General features: G+C 29.8%; 1 protein-coding gene across 1 annotated transcript in view; it reads right to left on the reverse strand.

Annotated features, from left to right (window-relative positions):
- The window catches only part of LOC142324252 (solute carrier family 35 member F3), a 101125-nt gene that overhangs the window by 61303 nt on the left and 13099 nt on the right, over window positions 1-26723 (reverse strand). The window contains exons 3-8 of the mRNA XM_075365116.1: window positions 22089-22198; window positions 20513-20644; window positions 18021-18189; window positions 8264-8442; window positions 3257-3385; window positions 2017-2206 (exon numbers count right to left, since the gene is read on the reverse strand). Coding sequence (XP_075221231.1) covers window positions 2017-2206; window positions 3257-3385; window positions 8264-8442; window positions 18021-18189; window positions 20513-20644; window positions 22089-22198 — 909 coding nt within the window. The remainder of the gene's footprint in view (window positions 1-2016; window positions 2207-3256; window positions 3386-8263; window positions 8443-18020; window positions 18190-20512; window positions 20645-22088; window positions 22199-26723) is intronic.

A 26723-nucleotide genomic window follows, 5' to 3' on the forward strand; every position in this document is an offset into this window, starting at 1 on the left:
TAATATTGCAATAGTAGCCCTATGTTTAATACATATTAATATATTAATTGTATACACATTTTTATTCATCTTTCTTTCTATTTTTGAAAGATCACAATAAAGAATTCATCTATAATGGCTAAAATTTCTGGATCTCTTCCTACTGCATAATTCTACTTCAAGTGATCAGAAGAAACTCAAACATGTTTAACATGCTACACTGGAAGACATATATCCTAGATTTCACAGTAAAATTGTGAACAAACTTATAGAAATTTCACGATCTACTTTAATCTGGAATCTACTAAAGCCTGATTGATTTTTACTATTTTGAGGGGTTTAGTACCTTAATAATTTTTTAAGGAGTATTACAGTAACCTTATGATTACTGTAATAAGCATTTGGTGTTCTTGTGTATAGATTGATAAACAATCCTCAAATGATTAAAAGGAAACTCATCCTTTTTTTCAGATATTGCTGCAATTACTTTCAGAGCTGAATTCCAGCTGCGATTGCGGCTGTATCATAATACATAAAGAAAATATGAAATTCACCCTTAATCTAACTTCAACTTTAGGGATAAAATTCTTAATAGGAAACCCACAATACATTTTTTAAGATATTTGGATTAAATTTCAATCTGTTGGTGTCATCTGGGTTATATTTCAATCTTCTATTACATTTGTAGAGAAGATACATTGATATTAAGGAATTCAACTCTAAACACATTAAACATTTATAGGTATAAAAGAAAATTCCTAAACTGATATTAGAGAGAATTATTATAATAAATATTCCTAATAAATTTCAATGTTTCTTTTCAACTGAAGCATAATGTAGTATTTTAGAGAAGTTAATTTTACACAAATCACTTTTTAAGTGACTTGACTGGAAGTTCATTGGTGCGATAATAAATACAGTGTCCAAAAAGTAACTATGTAACTACCCGGATTGCTAATTGATATACTGTAAAAGCGCTAACCGAGATATTTAAGAAATGGGATCAGTAAAGGACTGTGGGCCAAGTGGTAGACCATCAGTACTCAATGAAGAAAAACTGCAAGCCATGTCAGCTGCTGAGCAGCATGGTTCCAACACGTCCATACAAAAGTAAACCCAACAGAAAATGTTCTTCATACAAAATAACAAATTCAGCTTGTTATTATGAGATCATTCACCAGTTCGTGGAAGAGGTAAACAAGGACAAAATTAATAATGTTTGAATTCAAGAAGACAGCATGACTTTATATACAGCCAGGCACTCATGAATTTACTGCAGTAAGTTTTCAGAGATTAAATCATTTCTAAGGGTTTGTGGCCACCTCGTTCTCTGGACTTAAGCTTACCAGATTTTTACTTCTGGGATTATACAAAAAGTAATTGTCTAGGAAACCTCCCACCCTCCAGCCACTTCATGATTTCACCAAGAACATTCCACATGAACAACTTGTGAGAGTCTTTGAGAACAAGAAGAAGCACGCACAGATATGTTTGGTTGTTTATAATGACCATTTCCAACAATTACTGTACAGTAAGTTGATGTTGTTATTAGTGCATGACCGGTGTATAGCTACCTTTTGAACACACTATAGAATACTATAGAACACACTATAGAATGTTTGATGTTCATGATATGTAGAAATATGTTAAATTCACAATGTGATATATATATATATATATGTTAAATGAAGGTAAGTGATCTTTCTGCTTTGTATTTAGTAAAATGCTCTAATAAAATGGATTTAATTCATTTTGATTACCAGAAAAGAATGACACAATTAATCATGGACACTTAGCCCTTCATATAGCAATAAGATAAAAATCATCTTAAAAAATCCTAATTTTAGTGTCTGCTAATAATAATGAAATTTGTCTGTAATAATATCAAAATCATTAGCTTTCAATGAATACAGTTTTGTGTATCTCCATGATACACAAAATTGTATTAACATAGGCATACACATACACACACGCGCACATCATTATTATCATCATTTACAATAGTTCATATTACAAAAACAAAATATAATCACTGACCTAAAGAAAGTATACTAGCAGATAGCAGCGCTGGCCATGGTAATCTATCCCAGTATAATACTTCTACACCAGTGAAGTAAAGTGTCAAGCACAATGGCCATAACAATGTAGCATTCAACAGGCCTATAAGTGAAAAAAATAATGCAACCTGACCATAACTTGCATCACCAATAACTTTTTTAAACAATACCTGTAACATTAAAAACAAAATCAAATCAGTGTGAGCTAAATTTTGTTAAGAAAAAATTGCTTTTATTGTAACTAATATAAGGATCCACCCAGCTTGCCAAGAGTCAAAACCTTGGTCTTCAATTTCTCACATATGCCCAGAAGTAAGAAGGCCTTCCTTCTTAGAAATGTACCGCTTGCTACATTCCGTAGCTAGAATGTTAAGAGGGTTTAATGCCAACAATCACAGAGACTGCCTCTCTTCAGACAGTTCTGTAGCCACAGACAACAGCTAACAATAGAAGACGCTGGGCTCACAAAAGAATGTCCCTATAACATTGGATCTGCAAACGATGATCCCAGATGCATGTAGCGTACAACATTATGGTCTCAGAGACACCTTTGTAAAGAATACGCATGGTACAATAATTCAACCCCCCAATCAGGATGGATGACCTCTACAGACACCAAAGAAGGCATTGATGGGCATTGAAGGCCTTCTTTGCAACAAACTGGTGGTACTCCTTGAATTGAAACCTCTCATTAAGGATAACACCCAGATACTTCTGAACGGTAACATACCTAATCAGAAGGCCATCCATCACCACCCGCGGTTGACAGGTCACGGCTAGATGACCTTTGAGAAGCATCATAGTGGTTTTCTCCGCACTGAAAACCACCTTATGCTGACGACTCCACAACCTGAGAACCTTACATGCCTGCATCGCTCTGAGCTCTACCTCAGCACATAAGTTGCCCTCGACCAGTAGCAACCAATTGTCGGCATAAGCCAAGATGTGGCAGCCACTGGGCATCCGCATCCATGTGAGAGAGTCGAACTCAACGATCCAGACGAGTGGACCTAAAACACTGCCCTGCCGACAACCTTTTGACAGAGTCTTTCCTATTTCCAAGTCACCATCACAAAGGACAACAGTTCTGTCACTGAAGTAGCTCGAGAAAGTTGTAATCTCATTTAGCATGCACCCATGCTGCTGAATCTATACAGCAAAAAAAATTGAAAATAAAAAAAAAGAATAATGTAGATAATAGTACGAGCATTAATAATTACTTTATAAACAGCTGATCCAGCAGCTGCTGCACCAGCAAGTACAACAGCACTCAGAGTTGGACTGCCAGTGATACCATCCATGTAAGCCAACAAAGCAACACCAGTATCACAGAGAATTACTGCAACTATCTGTAACATCATACAATGTAATAATATCAATAAAAAAATTTAATATATATTATATTCATGTACACTTATAATAAGTACCATAACCATTATGGTTGTTGGCAACCTTGGTGGCTAGTAATTCTAAGGAATAACAAACATCTTATGCTAGATCTCTAGAATCAGAGAATCAATGAAGGGTTTCCTGATGCCTTTTTTACTGAGTCAAATATAATGTTGCATATAAGCATAATAACAAAATCAAAGAGCTTATTCAGATATGAAATCAAATAATGATTTCTTCTTTATTTTGTAAAGTCTTATGAACCTATAATTTCTTATTATTCTTTTTCTCATTATTAACAAACATATTTTTCTTTATTTCTTTAGTCTTAAACAATTCATCAAACAAATAGCATGTCTTGTCTTTATTAGGATCCTAAAAGTTAACCTATCTAAAATTTTAAATAATGAGTCAAATCTTTGCAAGTAATACCTTATATGGTGCGCAGACTCTAAAATATTAAAACATAAAACATATTTTCAATTTAAATAAATTACAGTATAACCTATAAATAATTTGCTTTCTTCATTACTTAGGCAACCAGCAATTCTGTATAATTCATTAGCTAAGCAGTTAAAATGTATGGCAATAATTATTCAACTCTACAAGTGATCATTCTGTTCACTAAAGAAATTGAGCAAATAAAGAACACCATTACTCTTAGAGAAATCAACTATTTGTAATGAAGTACAAGACAATGGTATCTCTTGTATCTCAAATGCTTTATGCATCACAACTATAAGAATGATTGGAACAGACAGTTCCAAAAACTTTTCATCTTAATGAGCAAACATTTTTAACATTGTAACACAATTTATATTGCAATTGAACAACTCTCATAATCGATGAAATTTGATCAACTTCTCATATTATAAACCCCTTCTCATGTTTATTCATGCAGGAAATGGTAAATTTAAAGTAATGAAAAAGTTTTTTTAATTGTGATGGTATTAATTATTGATGTGGATCAAAACCTTTTTCTTTAATATTAAATTTGACGAATAAAGAATTCTATAATTTAATTAAAATTAAAATCAGAGATTGAAAATATAATTTTATTAAACAGAAAGGGCAAGTTTTATATACCTAGTATAAAAATTGTTATATTGATACTTAAAAATAACAAATAATACTCTGCATTTAATAAACCGAATTACCAGGTCTAAGGTTTCTATATTTTTAATTAAAGTAGCTACAATGAGAAACCACTTCACCCTTGCTTCCTTAGTAAACCTTTTACGGGAACCTTTATTATTGAGAATAGCTATGTCATTCTCAGAAATGACTTGTGACTCACATCGGATCACTTATAACCAGCAGTACAGTTGTGGCACTGCACATACAAACATACGAACACACCAATTTTTATCCATTACTTAGGAGGAGAGCCTCATTCAAGATTTAAAAACGTGGTTCACAAAAAAAATTACCCAAAATTATAAAATATAACACACTTTTGAGTAAAACAAACAATTTAATCATTTACAGAATTTTCTTAAAAACCTAAATCATTCTTTAAGAAATTTGAGAAAAAAATTATTTAACATAATAATTGAAAAATATTTTCTCATTATAAAATGCATCTTCTAGATATAAAGATTTAATGTTTGTTATATTAAGTTAAACTTGTGAAAAATTACACTATTCCCTATCTAGAAAAACTGTACAATATTAAAATTTTATATTACACATCTGATATCTCTTTACCGGAATTTGATAAATGAAATACCAAAATAAAAATCATTCCATTTTCTAAATTTAACTTAAAGTACCATGTACTTTTTTCTTACAGAGTATGACTTAGTCAGTGACATATATATATGTATATATATATTTTTTTTCCCATACATCCCTGGGCCGGACATCCACTAAAGTATATGCGGCCCAGGGACATGTCCTTGTGACTCTAAGAGGGCCTTCCCACCCACCGGCAGTTCGTCCAGCACGGTAGGTCAGCCCCCCCGGTTCCGGATCTATTCATATTGCCTGTCTCTAATCCTCCACGCGCAAGGAAGACCCGGCTATGCCGTCTCCCCCCGCCCACGGAGGACCGGGTCTCGGTCTTCTCATGCCTGCCTCAAACCGATAGCACCAGCCCCAGCAACCGCCAAAGCGCCCCCAGGAACCGGCACCACCGACTGGGACTCAGTCTTTACTTGACCCCTGTTAGACTCCCCAGGAGTTCCCACCCCTTCTCTGGTACCGACATACCTAAGCATGCCGGCCCTCCAGGATGGGACTGCCCTCCCTGCCCTATCGTCACGCCTGTCCCCCACGATGCCTCTCTTCTTCTTCCTCCTTGATTCTGAGGATCGAGCTCGCAAAATTAGAGAACCAGTCCCAGTTCCTGCTATCTTGTAATAACCATTTGACAAGGTTATCCAGTGTGAGATTATTACTCCTGATTTCATATCTGAAACCCTCCCATTTTCGACAGTTGAAAATAGTGTGTTCCGCGTTGTCCTCCTCGTGGCAATTTGAACATTGTGATGTCTGCCTTTCCCCTATTCTAAAGAGATACTTGCCAAACGACCTGTGTCCTGTTAAGAGTTGGGTCATATGGAAATTTAATCCACCTTTTACTTTGTTTGTCCACTCCTTCAGATCAGGGATTAGCCTTCGTGTCCACTGTCCCACTTGAGAAGCGGACCAAACGGTTTGCCAACTGTTAATAATCATGTTTTCCACCTCAGATTTTGTCATGCCTTCCGCCCTCATTCTTCTGCCTTTTATTTGAAGCTCTATAGGAGGAATCTCAGCTAGTACACATAATGCGTCGTAAGATATAGTTCTGTAGCCTAGAACTACTCGGATTAAGGCCACTTCTCATTTTGCTTTTGTTATGTTTTACGTTCATAGCACTTTCCCAGACTGGGGCTGCATATAGTATAGTTGACATCAGTGCTGATGTAATGAGCCGCCTAACTGCCAATTTTGGTGCACCGCGATTATTAAATAATGCTCTTAGGGCTTTGGTTGTTGGGGCAACCTTTTGACATACCATGTTTATATGTTGGCCGAATTTTAGGCTTCTGTCTAAGTACACTCCTAGGTATTTTTTATATAGCAATTTCCATGTTATAAATAGTGTTTTGTGAGAGTTATTTCATTTTTTATTACAAAATCATATTTTTGTATTTTTTCCTGTTTCTTAAGATATTATAATGGACATAATTCCAAGAAAGTCATTGAAGATTGTTTCTATTTCTGAGCATACCAGTACAACCAAATCACAAATAGCTTCTGTGTATGGTGTTGGACTACGGAAAGTAAATGATGTTTTAAAACAATTTAAAGAAACTATGACTGCGTTTGTCAGGAAAGACAAACGCAACCATAAAAGAAAAAATACTCCAATACAGGATTAGTTATTAGTGAGAAAAATTAAACTTGATTCAAAGTTATGCTATGGACTTAAATCGAGAATTAGCAGCCAGTGAAACAAATTTACAATGACAACTGTTAAATGCTGACTTCTTGCAGCTGAAAGGAAAGCTTGTCAACAGCTAAAAAACAGGTTTTAACACCAGCAATTTTCAACACAAAAATACTCTTGTGGGCCAAAACACATGCTAATTGAACCAAAGAAGACTGGAAAAAAGTTATGTTTTCTGACGGGTCAGATTATTAAGTTCAGGGGCAAATTAAGTTCCTTACATTAGAAAATCATCAGATGAAAATATATCACCAGCTTATATCCAACATTCAGTTAAACAATTCCAGAAAATGTTTTAGGGTTGTTTCAAATTTGAAGGCCCTTGTTCATTACTTCCAGTAGATAATATGTTAAAAAGTGATGGATGTAACAAGAATCTGAAGGAAAGGGTTGTGACACAACTTTAAAACACATTTGATCACAGAGGACAGAAAAAACTCGATTTACACACGCTGATGGTTGAAACAGCACTGATAGTAGTTCTACGGTGCATAAGTGGCACAGTTAGCTACCAATAAACATGTTACATCTTGGACTCATAACCTCTCCCACCATATTGTCATCTTCAACCCAAACCTCCACCACCCTCCTCTTTAGATCACTCAACTGTTTAGCTTTAAGAATAAATAGTAAAAGTCAAAAAAAGTTAATATATTATATTAACTTATTATAAAAAAAAACCAATTTATGTCTCACATTTTTGCAATTTTTCAATTTTTTACAAATTGTGAAAAATCATGCATGATGGAAAAAAATTAAGGTTATTTTCAGATTTAGCACTATAAAATTCCTAGGAACTAACAAAAGTTAAAAAAAATTCCACAACCCAAATTTTGCAGACTTGTGTTATTTCTCAAAATAATCAATAAAGTAACGTTTTAACTTTTATTTTTATCATCCTTAGTTTAATAATTACTGGTAAGGAATGGGGAAAACTCATGATTTCTTAACAGTTTTTTTTTTTGGAAATGTAAACTATAAAAATCTACCTAAAAAAATTAGACAGGTAAAAATGTTAAATTGTATTTGTACATACTTATTTACTGAAGATTCTTTACAATTTGTCACAGTGTAAATTTCCAACCTCTGTTTAATAATCAACTTCACTGATACATTTTTAAGATGTCTATAAAATTATGTTTTTTATTGAAGTATTGCACTGTAAGTAAATATTTGATCCAAAAGAATGTTAAGTCATTAATCTTTATTACATGAATTACATAGGTAATTTACTTGCAGATAATTTACTTGCCAGCAAAAGCACAATCACAGAACAGTCTCAAATTTTATTTATTTATTTTATCTTACAACATAAATAATAAATTTTATTTATTTATCTTATTATATATATTATTAAGACATCACATGGACAACTACAGTAATAAATTGTAAAATAACTTACCCTAACACCAACAAATTGTTCATGAAGAATGACCCAAGACAACAGATACACACAAGAAACGTTTGTGGCAAATAACGCCATAACATCTGTAGCTAACAAAATACGCAATGAATGTACATACATGTAGTTTGTAGCAACCCATAACAAACAAAACAATGAACACCTTGTCAAAAAGCGACCTGAAACAAATAAATGTAAAAGCATCACATTAATCAATAGATCATTCAAATACTAGCAACTACTAACATTAAATTTAAATAGTATGTTATAATAAAAATGGAAATTACATTAGATAATATCTAACCTCAATAATCTGCTAGAACTAATTTATTAAATGTAATATCAACTTCTGACATTTTATTCTTACTAAATTTTACTTACACAGATTATAAAAATAGAGAAGGTTCTCAGTTCAAGTCATAAGTCAATTTTTTTACCTTTTATGTTTGATTTTTACTTTTTACCAAATAAACTGATTTGAATTACTCTTTTTTTTATTTTGCAGAGGAAGTTCTGCTGATATGAATTTTAATATAATTTTAAGTGTTTTTCTCATAACTTTAGTGAAAAAGTTTTTGAATAAAAAATTTAATTGTTTTCGTAATATTGTACTGTTATATCATAATATTTTTATGCTTCAACCTGATATTTAAATACTCAAAGTTTTTTTAATGTGAAAATTACAGAAAATATGGTAATAAATTTCATGTAAAATATAGTACATATTTCCTACACTGACAGCCTTGTCTCACATAAGTATAATCTCTTTACATCATTTCTTTGTAATCTTTTTTCATTTTATCAAGATACATATTTCTTGAATGCAGTTGATGCAAACATATTTTTTCAAACAGGCAATGGTTCCAATTTAACAGACCTATTTATATTTTAAATAAAAATAAAATTTTCTTATTACAAGACCTTTAAAAATCCACTCTAAAAGTTAAACATGGATACCTTCTATTCTTTAAATTTCAAGTCTTTGAAGTTGATCAAATTAAGAATTAATAAGTTGTAATTATTTTTAATTTGGTACCACTTGAGCATATCAAAATCACTTAAAAGAATAAAAAGACAGTTGAGAAGCATTATTTTCTAGTTCTTTGAGGTTTTTCTTTTTTTTAAGTTTATTTCTTTCCAGAATCTTGAATATCCAGAATATTTCATTCAAAAATATTCTAAGCATAAGGAAATTACAAGACTATAAAAAAATTCAGTTTATTATCTTCTTCAAAACCCCAAGTACAATTTTTAATAATAATGCTAATTCTAACGATTTTCCTGGAGTTCACTTAAGTTCTTTTTTAAACTTGATATTTTATTTGTCTGTGTAATTTCAACAAATTGTCTCTTCAGGCATTCAAAATATTTTTTTTCTAATAGTTACTGCACTTCTCCCTACATTTCTACTTAATTTTAAAAAGAAATCCTTTAATTAATAAAATTTTCATATTTCCAATTTTCCATAACCAAAGATATTAAGTAAAATATTCCATAAATTATCAATAAGTAAGTTTCAAACTGTGTAAGCTTCATTATAGAGAAGATTCCTGTATATCTGAAGTCAGGTTATCTGAATGAAGGTTACCCAAAACAACAAAAAAGTAATTAAAATGTTTTCAACATTGAAGAAAATGATTTTAAAATACATAAATTTACAAGAAAGTGAAACAAATTATAACAAAATATATCTACTATAAATAAAAAATAACAATATTGTTTCATAAAATAGAAAGGCCTAAGTCAATAGGGTATTCTATTACACTGCACTGTAGGTTACAGCACATGTCTTGCTGTATCACTACAAAATCATGTGACTAATTTTAATACACAGTGCAATAGCTTTAATTCTGTTTCTTGTCATTTGCAGGTTATTTAAATCGATGAGTCATACATCTACTTATATAGGTAACAAATACCATACCATTTTAAAACAGTTCATATCTAACAGTAGTTGAGTTGTGTTACCTGATGTTGCTGTTTATTTCTTTGTAGCGAATGCATTGTTAATGAATTATTTTATTTTCAGTACCTGGAATAGAGTGATACTGTATTTAGCAACATGTGTTGATGTATATGCATTGTTTTAGCAAATTTAAAAAATGTTGCTTTAGGAAGAGCCAATAATAGTGAATATTTGTAAAATTTTGCCACAGATTATTATATTTTATTTGTTTTTGATTGGATTAAATATTAAAAAAAACTGTGTAGTATTAAAAATTAATACTACACAGTATTAAGTAGTAGGGTAAAAGAACTTCTGGCAATCGTATTCAGGTAAATGCCCAACTTCTTGTAGAAACATTGATGAATATAAAAATGTTACAGTCAATTCAGGGTAGATAGATAGGTGGAAAACCAGACATCGATTTCAACAGCTAAATATTTGTGGAGAGAAGATGTCAACTAACAAAAATGAAACTGAACCTTCTCAAAGCCAAATTTAAAGAAATTGTAAACGATTATCAAGAGAGGAGTATTTTTAATGCAGATGAAACAGTGACAAATTTTTTAAATGTTAGACAAGAAATTTCTAGTAACAAACAGTGAAAAATCAGTCCTATGTCATAAACAAGTGAGAATAGAATAACAGTGTTAGGATGTATTGGTTTGCTTGACATTTCTCCCACCACCACCCCATTTGGTCGCCCTAAAGCATAAGACCAAATATCTGTGCCACAAATGACTACTGAGCCTCAAAAACATTTAGTGACCAGTGTCCTAACTGCTCCTAGAGCTAACCTAAAAGCGAGAGCAGAATAAGCATGGTATCAAGTGCTTTGAATAAGTGCTCAATTTCTTCCCAACCTATGTGCCTAAACGGATGCCGCATAAGAGGTCATACTTTCAAAGACACCTCGGTACACCATGTACAAATGACGGCCCAACAGCTCGTATCCTTTCAAGCAACCCTCCTAAGCTTGTGCATCACAGAGATGGCATCCGCTGCTACTTGCCTAATGTGGTTGCTAAGCAGCTACTTCTCAACAAGCAAAACACTTGTTGAGAAGTAGTAATTTGTCTGCACCCTTAAGAAGTAGAAACTTCATCTTGGGCACAGAAATCTTTAAATTATGAATGTCCATCCAGCCCTCTGCGGTTGACAAGGCCGCCTATGCTCAGTCTTCCAGGTACGGTCGTGAGTTACCATGAACTAACAGGAGTCAGTCATCAGTGAAAGCTTGGTCTGTGACCCCTTCCAGAAATGTCAGTCCCAAAAATCTGTTCCTGAATACCAGATTCCACAGGAAGGGTCCAAGAACAGACCCCTGGTGGTCGAAGCCCCTGTGGGCTTCCCCTGGTGATAGACTTTTCTACAACTAGGTGCGCATCCTTAAACAGAGCCACGCGATCAGACAAGTAGTCACATGCCACTACCTGCAGGGCTACGGGAACATTGCGGCATTCCAACTCATAGAGGACAGAACTCCAACACAAGGAAGGAAATGCTGCCTCTATGTCAATAAAAATTGCCAAAACATATTTACGTCGGCGCTTTCCACCTCGGCAAGAGCATTTAAGTGTTAGGGGTTAGGATGTAATAATGCTTCAAGAAAATGTTATTTCCCATTAATGAATTGATAAATGAAAAAGTCCTCGAGAATTAAAAAATAATTGCAGAAAATGCATTACCAGTATATTACATAATTAAGCAAGCATGTAGACATCATCAAATTTATCAGAAATGATTCTGAACCCAGTGAAAAAGATCTGAACCCAGTGTTACAAGGCTTTTGATACGTAAAATGTCTAGAAAAGCAATTTTTGTTGATAATGCACCAATAAATCCAAACAATTTAGAAAATGGGGATACTTAAAAATCAAAATTTTTTCCTGCTTTTCAAGACATTATTTTATGGGTTATTTTAGTGACAGTCACAAAGAAAATAGTCCTATAATCTTTAATGCTGGTAGGTATACAAAAAAATTATTTATTATTGTATACAAACTTAGGAGAAGATAATTATTGTGACTAAAAAAATCATGGAACAGTTTGTTTGTTGAAATTTCAACTGAAGATGCTGTTGATTCTAAAGAAAATTCCAGTATTATAGTTGGGTAAGAGAAATTCTCTGGGTGTAACAACAATAAATATAAAGTACAGCAATAGTCATAACTGTAATGATGAACTGAAATGTAGTTAACTGATTAGTTGTAGTTGATGTATTACAAACAGAAACAGAGATTGATGAAGTTGCAATTGAAAAAGAATGAAAAAGTTCCAGATGATGACAGGGTGACTTAAGAAGGCATTCAATCGACGTAAGATATTTTTTCTTTATTCTTAAACAACATGCATATTGCACTTCAGCCATGCTTTTATATTATGCATTTTAACTTTCTCTCTTTCATATTTATTCTCATCTCAGCTTCATTGTAGTTCATTGAAGAAAGTGATAAATTACTGTTCTCTAATAAACTATTAATAAAGCAGTTGATATCACTTAATCACAAGAAAATGGAGAGAAAACAAAAATTCAAAAGCAAAGTTATCTTTTTTTTGAAAAAACAAATAATTATTTTTTAACAGTTATTTAGAATAGTCTTACTTACCACTGCTTTTAAGCGTACCATGTTTTTTAACTGTATTTTAATAAACTGTTTTCCTACACAAAACAAAATTCGTTTCTAAATGAATTAACTTTTTATTATCTACAATTAGGAAAATATGGGTTATTAGTAATGCTGGATATCTGAAATGAGTTCAGCTCCATCATTCTGGAGACCAGAAATCTACTACAACTAAATCTACATTAGGTGTTACATACATAAAGTTGTCACTAAGTTGACATTTAAGAACTAATCATTCTAAAATGTACCATAAGTATCCCCAAAAACTTCATGGTGTGGTTACTATGGTTTGTGTGAAACTACGTGGTTCTCATTGAGCTAACTCATCATTGAGCCAAATATACTGTTACACATCAGCATGCCATGAGCTCTCCAAAATGTAGATTACATGCAGGTTTACAAGCAATACCTTTACCCTGTTTATCAAATTTTTATACTTTACTCCTTTAGAAAGCAACTCTAGCACCTTTTTAAAAAAAATACAGTATGCTCTTTTGTACAGAGTCAAGTATCACTTGTACCTCAGATACTTTGCATGCATCATAAATACAAAAAAGACAGAGGCAGATAGTGCAGTATAATCCTATTTTTAATCTTTATTTTAAAATAATTTAATAGAAAATCTTAAAAAAGTATCATAAAATAAAGTTCCAGAAAAACTTAATGACTGATAAATAATAAGTTAAATTTATTATTCATATTAAGAAAATTGTTACGGCAAGCTGGCATTCTACAAAAACTGTAGTCACAATAAATGCACTTTATTTCAGACACAAGTGCATGCTTAATAATGAAGGATTTAATATTTTTTTTTATTTATACATGCTATCCCTCTCTGAAAATATTAGAGAACAGGAAAAACTCTGAATAACAAACTTTACAATCACACTTTTCCTAGGCATTATAAAAAATAATACACAATACTATACTACTTATTAACACTATTAGCTGCTACCTATTACCTACTATTACCACTATTATAAAAAATACTACATTAAAAAATACCAGTAAGAAAAATGTGATAGTTGTGCTCAAAGATTATTCATAATTAACAAAGCAATAGCTACATAATTATTTCACAAGGTAGTTGCTACCATATACTTTTAGCTAATTAATTAAGTTACATCATTAAGCAGCATTAAATGTTGAGTTGCCCTAAATATGTGGGCAACTAAATATTTATATGCTGTTAAACAAATGACCATCTAACAGTTAATCTGAATAAATTAACTTGTTAAAATTTATCTTTACATCATAGCTTCCAAAAGTTTCAATGATGTTTTTATTCTACAAAGAATACAACATAATTTTTTTTAAATAACATTTATTCAGGATAAAAAAATAAAAGCTATGTGGTTCCAAGTAGGAGAATTTGGTTGATAATATAAAGATCATTCATTACATGATTTAATTATTTTTAAGTATGAAAATTTTAAATATGTTGTATTTCTATTAACAGTTTAATATGTTGGCTGCACACTGGAAACGCAGCACACTGAAACTATACAGAGCAAGTCGAAATTATGGAAACCCCTAAACAACTTTTAAACTGTTCCAGATGGGATACTGTAACTTTCAGGATAAGGTATCAGTCAACTACTTTACCTTTTGACGAGAAATAGAATTTCCTATCACCCTGCTTCTCCGGGTGGCCCAGGAGTTGTAACTGAAATATTTTAAATGGTAACACCCTTTGTGTGAGCATTATTTTATAGGTCTCTTTAAAACAAGAAAAATGGTATAAATAAAAAGTTGGTATGGTGTTTATAACCAAAATGGTGGCGAGACAAAGTCTGAATTTTGAAAATGACTAAATTTAATAAGTTCAAATAAAAAAATTAAATAAAAAGAAATTAAATTCAATTAAATTAAAACTTAATTTAAAAGTTAAATTTTAATAGATTTATTTTTTAACACAAAAAATTGTTTTTGTTCCAATTTAATGAGTAAATAACTAAAATATTTTCTCCGAATAATGGCTGATCAGCTGATCACTGATGGTCTCTTGCCACTGTTCCAAAAATTAATCTTTTCATTGTTGTATAATATTCCATTTAGAGTGTTTCATTTCACACTGTTAGTTTCTTATAAGAATTTATTGTGACTAGTTGGCTAATTGATTTTGTCTACCTTTATCGCACTTGTCAGCCACTTTTGTTATGTACATCTTTTTACCTATTTTGTAATTGTTTTTACTGAATTAGTTTATTCTGTGCTACCTATTAACACTGCTATCAACACGTCACTTAGTTAACAGGAGAGAGTCACTCTTTAATAATTAGGGGCTTTGGTGATAAGAGTTAGGTCATATAATGAAGTTTGTGAATTATAAACAAGTTTGTGTTCAATGCAACATTTAAGAATCGTAACACTATTTCAAAAGGTACAATGTCAAATGTATTTATTTGTGTTAACAGTTCCTTAAATGATCAATGTAATTTTTTTCAAAATCCAAACTTTTTTTGTATTAAAGAGACTTTTAAAATAAGTATTACATTTAAATAATTGAGATACAATCCCTGGGCCACTTCCCAAAAATTAAAATTCTATATCTCATCAAAAGGTAAAATAGCTGTCAGATACCTTATCCTGAAAGTTACAGTACTCTATCTGGAACAGTTTTAACGTTGTTGAGGGGTTTCCATACTTATGACTCATTCTACATATCATTAAAGAAAGAAAAGACTGATTTGATTTTTAAATAGATGAGAATTTCAGTTAAGTAAATGATTGAATCGGTTATATTAAATTTCTGCTAGTATCTAGTAGCTTGGCAGAAGTACAAGATTGAGGCAGTTATCGTGAAAATAACTTGATTATGTTCTCATTAATCTCTATACTACTTGTAGATCCTTTTTTTACATTTTCACAACCTTTGTTTTCTAACTCACTGCAGTCAGTTAAAAGTATTTTTATTAAATGTAAGGAATAATTCAGTTTTTAGTTTCTGTATTCATTTAAATTCTCTAAATAATCAGAATCTTTTCTCTTTTCAAAGAAAAAAAATTAATATACTCAACCACGTATTTTTGAAAATTTAATCAAATCACATGTTTAGTTTAAGAAAATAATTAAAAATTTTCAATTGTCACCAATAAAAAATAATAGCTACTTAATCTAACCAGTGTCAGAAGTCAAGTCAAGATCCTACAATGCATCATCAGTTATGTTACATCTAGCTAGCAACCAAGAAGAATCAACAAACTACCAAAAGAGACATGAAACACCTAAATGAACTGTTCACGAATAAAACTTCACTTTAAAAGTTTTACATGAACATTTAACCTTTAGAAGGCCATTTTTAAGAAAACTTTGGTATGTTTTTAAATATTTCTGATAGCCTTAATTTTCATCCTAAAATTGTAAATAAAATTTACTAACCTAAAAAGATGAAATTATATAGAAACCTTTTCCCTACTTTTACTAAATAAGTTTTAGAAAAAACTGCAAGGAATATCTAGAAAGGAAAATACAGTTTCCTTTTACCACCACCATTGTGATGAAAGCTTTGAGTATCCTTGCCACATTCTCTCATTCAATGACTTTTGACAGATGTTATTACAAGTAGAGCAACATTTGTTTACAGTTGACTAAACATCATTTAAAATGTTCAAATCAATTGAGAATCTTCTGATTGTGAAATTAGGGCAGTTATCTGATTTTTAAATGTGAGAAATGTCAAACCAGCTGATATTCATTAGAAAATTTGTGAAGTTTATGTGAAAAAGCTACGTGTGGTGGAATGGTTAGAAAGTGGATGCAGCAGTTCAGTGAGGGATGCAGTAATGTATATGACAAAGGAGTGGGTGCTTTTCCATCATGAATAACAATCTGGTTATGCGAATGGATGAAAAAATTAAGGAAAATCTACAGTTTATAATTTTGCCATGATAATTATATTGAATTCCCTAAAGTTTAACAAATTGTTTTTCATGAAATCATAACACAAAACCTAGGCAATCTCAAACTCTGCTCTCAGTGGCTGACAAAAATGTTGAAAGAGGTTCACAAAACAAAGCTATTAGACTCTACTCAGTCCTTTTTTTACCTGATAGAAAACTTAAAGTGATAATTTTGTTTCCAAGTAATTAGCACTTGCTTTTCCACAAGTGATCCCTTGCTGGTCAGTCCATGACAATGACATCAATGTGAAAAATACTATACTAATATACTAATATAAAAATACTATCTGCACTATTCTTTGAGGAAATAATGAAGCAAACAGATTACAAGATACGTAAGGTGCCTTAATAATGATGAAAATTGTGTAAAAAAACAGTTCAAGGTATGCGCTCTTCCACATAATAATAAAATTATTCTGTTGAAAGTTATGTATGTTTTTTAATAATAAACAGTATTTACTTTCTGGGTATACTCATATTATTACCAAAAAAATTTTGTAAAACAAGTTCTACCAAAATTTCATACGCACAGAAGTTTCTATATGATTTATTTTTCAACAAGTTAAAAAAAAAATCAATTACGATCACTAATCCATTCTTTATGCTTAACTAAGCATAAACTACACTAATAGTTTGAGAACCTCTTTCTATGTATCCTGTATTTATGGCATCTAAATTGCTTTTGTGTCTTTTTCCACCACTATGTAAATTATCAATTAAATTAAATCTTTGCTAAAAAATTTGTCATCAAATTCTACATCTGCCATCAACAAAATGTTCATAAAATAGATTGAAAATGTATAAATAAACTGTAATATATGTGTTATATTTTGGGTTTTATATTTTTTTAAATAAACATAAAAACTGGGAAGAGATAACAACATATATAATACAGTAGGCCAGATTATCTTAATGACACAGCATTACAGAATATCACTTTGAAATTGATCACTGCTCAGAAACAGAAAAAAAACTGTCTATACTTATCATCATTACCATGTTCCTGATTACATTCTGAAGAAAGAAACAAATGAAGAAAAATTTTAGAAACAAACAAGAAACATATTATGAAGCAGATACTCATAAAAATAATTTCATTTTAAAGAAAGATTTGCTAGACTGACCGTTTCAAATTTTAACAAGTTGTTGGATAACAATAAATTGTTATCCTGACCTCCAATGAATTAATATAAAATGTATAATTTACATCACAATTAAAATAACGTATTGAGTAAAATAAAAATAATAACAATTGAGAAACATATTCAATATAATTAACTAACCTACTGTAAATCCTTTATCTCTGAAGTTTCTGACACTTTCTCCAATTATATCAGATGGAGTTTGGCAACCTTTTGAAAGAAGTCGGCACAAGAAATAAAGTGGAAAGAAAAAGATCGTCCAGTTTGTAATGAACCATGTAGTGAAGAATGGAGCATTGTATGTAATCAGCTGAAAATGCAAATATTTTTACCCTTTTTATTTGGTTTTATTCATTCTTAAAAGGACAGTTAATAATGCTAAGATAATCCAATTTAAATCAACTTGTAAAGAAATTGAAATACACATATTAGAGAAATAATATGTCATGGCATTATACAACATATAACTAAAATAAACTTAAAACAGTATTTCATCCAGAGAAAAATCTATTATTTAAAATCCATTTAGTAGTTAATCATTAATGCTTCCTAACTTCACTAATACTAGACTTCCTTATTTACAATATAATTCAAAAAATCAGTTGTAACCAGTTCCAGATTAAATCTTTTTTTTTCTTATAAATTTAATCATTACAAAATGATATTAATTTTAATTTATAACATTAATTAAACAGATTAACAGATATCGTAGAGCAAGATTTTACCTTTTTCAAATAAATGTGAAAAGTTAGAATATTTTTATTCATGTAGTCAAATTACTCATTAATCGTTCATGTTGTCATTAAAAATTAACTTTTGTGCCAGTATGGTTAAGTCTGTGAAAACCTGGAATGTTAGTCCAGGTAAAATAAAGTAGTAGATGTTTGTCATATTTATGATAAAATTATATTGTAAGACCTAGGAGATAATTCTCTTCAACAAAAGCACAACTTAAATATATAATGAAAGTCATCCATCATAATAAAACAGTGAAGAGAACAAAAAGAAAATTGGAAAAATTTGGATGATTTATGAATGCTAGATCTTTTGAACAAGTTCTTATATTATTTATCTAACTTTACTTACTTTCATCTTAAAATATTTACTCTTTGAGATTATCACTGAATGCTTGATTATAAAATTTACAGAAACAAGCAAAATATAATAGTGGGATCAGTAAAGACTATTTCCAATAATTTATGAGTAAATTGAAAAACTGATCCTGCTTTTACATATTCAGAAGTAACAGATGTATTCTCTATAACTCGAGATTAAAAATATATCTGTTACCCTGTATCTTCTTTTTACGTATTACATTTCCATCTAGATCTGCTATATAGTATTAGAATGAGTTATCTAATTTTTATGACTAGCTCATTGAAAAATTTATATAAAAAATCTACAGAAGCCTATCAAACTGAAAAAAGTAATTGCTCTTATGCATTTAGAATAGATTTTGCAATTAGAATTTTGTAACTTGATATAGTGCATGAACAACTACTTAATTTTCAATAAATTTATATAGTACTTAGTTCAATCCTCCATATTACAATGTTCCAAAATTAGGATGACCAACAAAGACAAATTATATTTTCATAAGCAAAAAACATGAAAATCTGATGTCTATGAGTTTAGAAAGCTTTTCAAATCCTATTTACAGAGGAATCAAACCTACTTCATTCATGGGATTATTAGGAATGAAGACTATTTTTAGTATATCTTGAAGCCGATAGCTGATGTAATTTTTGGTATTTTTACCATAATTAACAGTGTATTGAACTGTTAATGATTTTTTTTTTTTATAATCAGACTTTTTTGACACTATAATAAATTCAAAAATATTATGGGATTAAAATAGTTGTACAAATCAAATAAAAATTAATTAGCATTTAGATCATTTATGATGAGCTTGGTACTAACAATTGAGTAGTGAAGCCAAAATATTAAAATGAGACTGTTCAAATCCAAACACAATGATCATTATTACATCAATTACAATGGACCATTATTATATTCATTGATTGTTTTCAAGAAATTAAAAGAAGAGTAAAATAATGGTACGATTAAGTCCTGTGGTTTACAAAGCTAAGAAACACCTGATTTATACTTTTCACACAAAATTTTCCTGCTTATTATGTTTTATCTTCACTTCTAAAAAACATAGCTTCATGTGTATTTGAACTTGGCTATACGTAAGGCCAAACTTTTTAAGCTTTTTAATAACTACTTTCTTCCTATTCATTTTATATTTCATTTAATATCAAAAATTTCAATATAACCTAAATGAAAGTTAATACACAAACACTTTTTTTTAATGCCATCAAAACATAATTCAAATAACAGTTTTTGTATAGCTCTTAACTAAACTTCAGTTAATAACAATTATAAATTTTCAGTAAAATAAAAATAGAAAAATAACTTTTCAAAAAATAAGAAAAATTTGGAATATTAAATTAACAAGTAGGTATTATAGAAAAACATTAAATGAAAAATCCAAAATAAAATATAAAATAAAAATAAAAATTTCAGTGATGTAAAATTTTATGCACATATTCAAAAAAAAAGTGCGTGCATGATGGTTCAAATGAAACTGATTGTAAGAAAGATTTGTAACATTATAATTATATCACAACCTGTTGTTGATGTATTGTAGAATTATTTGTAGTAAAATAAAAAGGTTGTCTCAGATATAGATACTTAATAGAATGCGTAGCACCAACCCATGATGCAGTTACAAATACAGTTACACATACACCATAATAAATCTGGAATAAAAAATAAAAATTCTTGTAATTTTTTAATAAATTACTAAATACATTTTTTAATAAATAAACTAAACATACTAATTTACCATTGGAATACCAATGAATTCTGCATCTTAAAATAAAGAAATCACAATTAAAATCTTGATTTTTTTATGAAAACTACCACACGCGTGCGCACACACACACACACACACACACACACACACACACATATATATATATATATATATATATATATATATATATATATATATATATACACACACAAACTAATTGGCCTTTTAAAGGGTTTAACCACATTTTACACCAACTTCAAAAAAGGAGGTGATTCTAAATTTAACTAATATAATCATGTATATTTAATAAATCTTTTTCACATCCAAATGTACTGATTTTAATGATTATTTTTTGTTTCATTCATTTGATAATTATCCTCTAATTGGACTCATAATAAGTTTCTTTCAGGTAACTGTGAAAGATTATTTAAATAGAAAATTACAAGTCACTTAATAATCTAAGAAATTTAATCGGGAAGCTTGTGTTAAAAATAATAATACAAATTACGATATTTCATTTGTAGACTTTACATCATTTCACTGAATTATTTTTCTTACTTTTACCAAGACATAGGTTTCTTGTGTTTGCATTTCTCCCAAATGTTTTTTTTTTTTTTTAACAGGCAGCATATTTTGTGGGACATCCTTATTTTAAATAAAAATAATGCCAAGATATGTATATCAACTATTAAAAAAAAAAAAAGTAGAGCTGAAAAAAGTAATTGCATTATAGTAATTAAAAAAGATAATATTTCAATTCGTTTTTAAATTTTGGCTTTTCTCTGACCAATTTGACAAATAATTTTAATGGCAATTATTTAGTTATAATTTGGTACTGTCTTCAAAAAGTCAAAATTTAAAGATCTGAAAATGCATTTTTTTTAATTCAGTTTTTTTTTTATAAAAGTTTATTTTATATGAAACCTTTAGATCAAGAGAAGGCTTATCTGAATAATTAATTTATTAACAATTTAAATATTTATACTCCATACTAAGGATTTAAAAACCGTTCCACCATTATAATCCCTCATTTAGAAAAAAACTTCAATTCTACAAGTTAAAAGATTAGAAAATTAAAAACATTTTATAACTCAATCTTTTTAGATGTGTAGCTGCATTTTATAATTTTTCAAACCTACATATTTCCAAGCAAAAATTTAATAAACGTAAGATTTTTATAAGAGACAACCCAACATACTTACTTGATTTTTCAAAAATAAAAGAATTGTGTTCTAATCATACCAATGTAGAAAAATCATAAACATGAATAATTTTTATGACTATCAGAACCAACAAATTTTGGCCAGAATTTTACTAATGGTTTACATTATAATTCAACTTGTGGCATGATAAACTTAAATGTAATACAAATCTTACTTTTAAATTACCTTTTTAGCAGATTTAGAACAGCAAGAATTTTTACACTGTCTCAATCGATACAATACACCACTGCCTCTCTGTACAGGTGGATCAGAGTCTTCTACTTGTGTACCGCACACTTTAAACAGGGAAAGCACAAATTAAATAATTCATATAAATGTTTATTAAAAAAATTTAAAACCAATACTTTATCATGTTTATAAAACACTGTTACAAGTTTATTCTTGCATGTTGATGAACATAGATATTTTTAATTCAGGCAGCCGTATTTTTTTCTGGAGGACTTAAGTATTATGAAAAGAAAGTAAATTTAACAGCATATTCTGTCTCTAGCTTGCAATCATTTATCTTTGAGTCAACACTAAGATTTGGTTGTCCAACAGCCATTTTATAACTTCATTCTATCCTGTTTACAATTATCAGTCTGCTATTTTTACAACTATACATCAATCTGCCAGTAATCTCTAAACTGGCAATGTTTGCTGCACACCAAGCACATTTATTTCTGTTCATATTAATTCAATGCATCTATTGTTTTGCCAAAAAATCCTGTTTGATGTATCTGTGCTTTTATTATTAATGGTTTAAACTACCATATTTTTAACACTATTATATTTGTATATAAGATAATATTAATTTATTATGTCATGACAAACCATGAATTTTGCTTATTAATATAAAAAAAATTTTCAACTCAAGACAACTTTTAGTCCCAATGATTTTATTTGCATGATTTTATCTTACGATCCTAATGATAATCGTATAAAGAAATGAATTTAAAATTTTTAAGTGTGTGTAAATTTTTGGACTAATAAAAAACCTGAAAAATGTATTTTCAAAAACTCAGATACACATAAGGTCGTATTGTTTTTGTCACAATGTTTGTGTTTTTTTTTTGTGGCAGTCTCACAGACAAATGACACCAGTTCCGTTACTAACTTAACTATCTATTAGAGATAAAATAAAACTACCAGATTGCTTTCCAGAATTAAACAGCAAAAATTAAATTCAGAGGTTTAACCACAATAATTAACCATAATTTAGTGGTTTAGTATGATAGTATAAAACAAAATCATCACCTGATTTTTTGGTTTTTAATTGATTTTTTTTTTGCAGACATATATTGTGAGTTATTGATTTTCAAAATGATTTCGTAGTAACAGTTCACTAAGCTCTTTAATTTTATCTAATCCAATTTTGTTGTATGATTATATTTAACTATCCTCCTATACTGAAAACAATTAATTTTTTATTAAAATACAATAATTTCCTGAATTTTAATGAAATTTGTATTGTTCATAAGGTAACTGACTCTTTTTTTCTTTAGGAACTTTAGCAGTTGGATTTAAGAGGCATAGTTTTTTTTTGTTATTAGGAAAGTTCACCAGATTCAATAATTCTAATGAACTGTAACACACAAGATGACTAACATTTTTACCAAAACTTCTCTTAACTAAGGCAAAACAGCTTTATATTGAAGTCATCCAGGATATGCTAGACTGTCCCAGCAGACTGCTGACTTTATTGAGGCAAAATATCCAGTAATAAAGTTTGGATGTGTAAGTACGAACCAGAAACCAAAATTCAGTTGTTACAGCAGAAGACTAGTCTTTAGACTATCCTAGGCCAAAGACAGATAACAAGTAGAGTCACAGTAGCTCTGCTGTTTCCTAGAAGAGTCTAAGTATTGCTAGCTTTGCTTTTTTTTGGAGTCAATAGAATTATAAATGACAGATATTCTCAAAAGATCAAACGAGTAACAACTATCAACAGGTTCTCCATAATTCTCATGATGCTGTTCACTGCAAAAGACCAAATCAAAAAAATCATAAATACTATCACGACAACCACCTGCCAGTTCCTTATACCTTCTACTGAACATTTTAGCTAGGTATGTGATATGTGATATTTCACAGGTTCACCAAGCACTTAAATCTTCAAACACCTCTTCTAGTGATTTCTAGGTCATTCCCCAAAATAAGATTGGCATTTAAAGTTTGGCATTTTGAGAACCAACAGCATATTGTGGATGATACAATGACACTACTGAAAACCATTCTTCAACCTTCAGAAATGTTCTGAACAATGGTAAAACTATGGGCTAAATATGTTATAATTGTTAGTAACAAGAATCCCTAAATCAAAAGAATTAGATCAAAATTCTATTTTGAAATTTATTTTTATTCTGATTCACAAAGACTAGTTCAAAGTTCCTAAAATATCCACAGATTAAATACATACAGGCCAAATATACAAACTTTTTAAAAGTTATTAACTCTTTAAATGTGGGCAGCACAAACAGTATTGAACTAGCTCACATGGATCATCTACAAGTTAGTCCAAAACATAGAAATTATTTTTAAAAATCACATACATTTGTAAATCCTTTCTAAAAAAAGTGAGCAGAAATTCAAAGATATATTTTTATTTTTTAATTAATTATCAAGGTAGTTTAAAAAATTAAATTCACAAAATATTGACTTTTATTCACCAAATTAATTAATTAATTTCAATTTCAATTAATTAATTTCAATCAAGAATTTCAATTTTTCCTACTTATTATTTATTTATTTTCAATAATATTGAAAATTTTCAGGGTTGTATTAAGTCTTTCTTGTTAATGAAACACAAAAGAATAGAGAAAAAAAAGTAAAGTATTGAAATTTAAAAAAAGTCCAGATAAAAAAATAAAATTTAGTTGACTGATCATGGATAAACGATTAAGTATTTTATTCTTTTATTCAAATTTACATAAATAAATATACTTAAAATCCACTATGAACTTATTATCATAAAGCAAACTAAACTATTGTAAATATTATTATAAAATGAATATATTTTATACATCTATTATTGATTGCATGTACAAAGAAGTTTTATTGCACATACCATTACATTGTTTATAACTGTATATACTTATGCTTTGTTAGTTATTATAAGAAAAAGATCAGTTACAAATTAAATTTGGTATTAGAATCTTTTATCAAACTAATAAAAATTTATTTATTTTTAATGTAACTGACAATTTATTATTTGAGGTGTTACTTAAGAGTTTGAAAAAAATTATATTGCAATACAATCTGTTGTAAGAACCAGTGCAATATAAAAAAATAAATATTAAAATGACAATGATGCCCTACATTAATATTCTTCTGTATGCATTTGACACTAACTTTATAACAGTTCCATGCACTTCTACGAAATTTTATATAACATTTTGAGGTTGCTTGAATATCAGGGGGTTCAAGGTACACTTCTGATGCAGGATGAAGAAAATGATTTCAGCCACTTTTCTAGCAACAAGATCCAGCTGTCTATCGTCCCTTTTAGGCAGACATGATAGATCTGTGGATATTTTCTGATGAGAGAACTCCTAATTGTGTTCCAGTAACAACTCATGAAATTCATTTTTCAAATTACCTTCTTTTTATATTGTCAGAAAGAATTAATACAATTAACCCCTGCTAGTCTTAATGAATCACTTTGATTAATTATAAAAGAAAGCTGCTGCATCAAAGGTTAGTAACTGTGAAGCAATAACTTTCTCAAAATTTTGCTTTCATTTATTCTATAAGGGCAACTCACTGTACGCTAACTTTATATTCCTCTCTTTCACTTGAGAATAATCGAATTACTCTTGCTAAACTCCATTGCTCACCATTCCTGTATTTACTATTGTAAGACCATAGATCTCAATAAATATTACCACTTTTGGACTTAAAATAATTATCAGAGAAAAAATAATTTTAGATATTTAAAAAAATATCTACATAAAGTATAGAAAAGTATTTAAAAAAGTTTATATTCTACATGTATAAAATGATACAGTTTAATGTAATTATTTACAGAACAAACCAGCATACACTAGTTTGAAATATTATCACAAAAAACTTATTAAACAAAAAACTGAAGTTAGTGGTTTTGCTAGAGAAACAAAGTACAAACAGCAGAACACAGAATGCACTTAACATTACAACAGGCAAGAAAGATCAGATAAAGTATGGACAGATACTCTTAACTGCCCTCTGTGTTAAAAAAAGATATTAAAGCAATAATTTTTTTTTTTGTCTTCAGTCATTTGACTGGTTTGATGCAGCTCTCCAAGATTCCCTATCTAGTGCCAGTCATTTCATTTCAGTATATCCCCTTCATCCTCCATCCCTAAAATTTGTTTTACATATTCCAAATGTTGCCTGCCTCCACAATTTTTCCCATCACATGTCTATCCAATATCAAAACGACTATCCAGGATGCCTTAATATGTGGCCTCTAAGTGTCAAATGTGGCCTACAAGTTTGTTTCTTCTTTTACTATATTTTTCCAAATGCTTCTTTCTTCATCAATTTGCCACAACACCTCTTCTTCATTTGTCACTTTATCCACCCAAATGATTTTTAACATTCTCCTATAGCACAACATTTCAAAAGCTTCTAATCTTTTCTTCTCAGGTACTCTGATCATCCAAGTTTCACTTCCATATAAAGCTATACTTCAAACATTTACTTTCAAAAATGTTTTCCTGATGTTTAAATTAATTTTTGATGTAAACAAATTATATTTCTGACTGAAAGCTCATTTCGCCTGTGCTATTCGGCATTTTATAATGCTCCTGCTTCGTCCATCTTTAGTAATTCAACTTCCCA

The sequence above is a fragment of the Lycorma delicatula genome, chromosome 1, assembly GCF_047948215.1.
Source record: "Lycorma delicatula isolate Av1 chromosome 1, ASM4794821v1, whole genome shotgun sequence".
Lineage (NCBI taxonomy): Eukaryota > Metazoa > Arthropoda > Insecta > Hemiptera > Fulgoridae > Lycorma > Lycorma delicatula.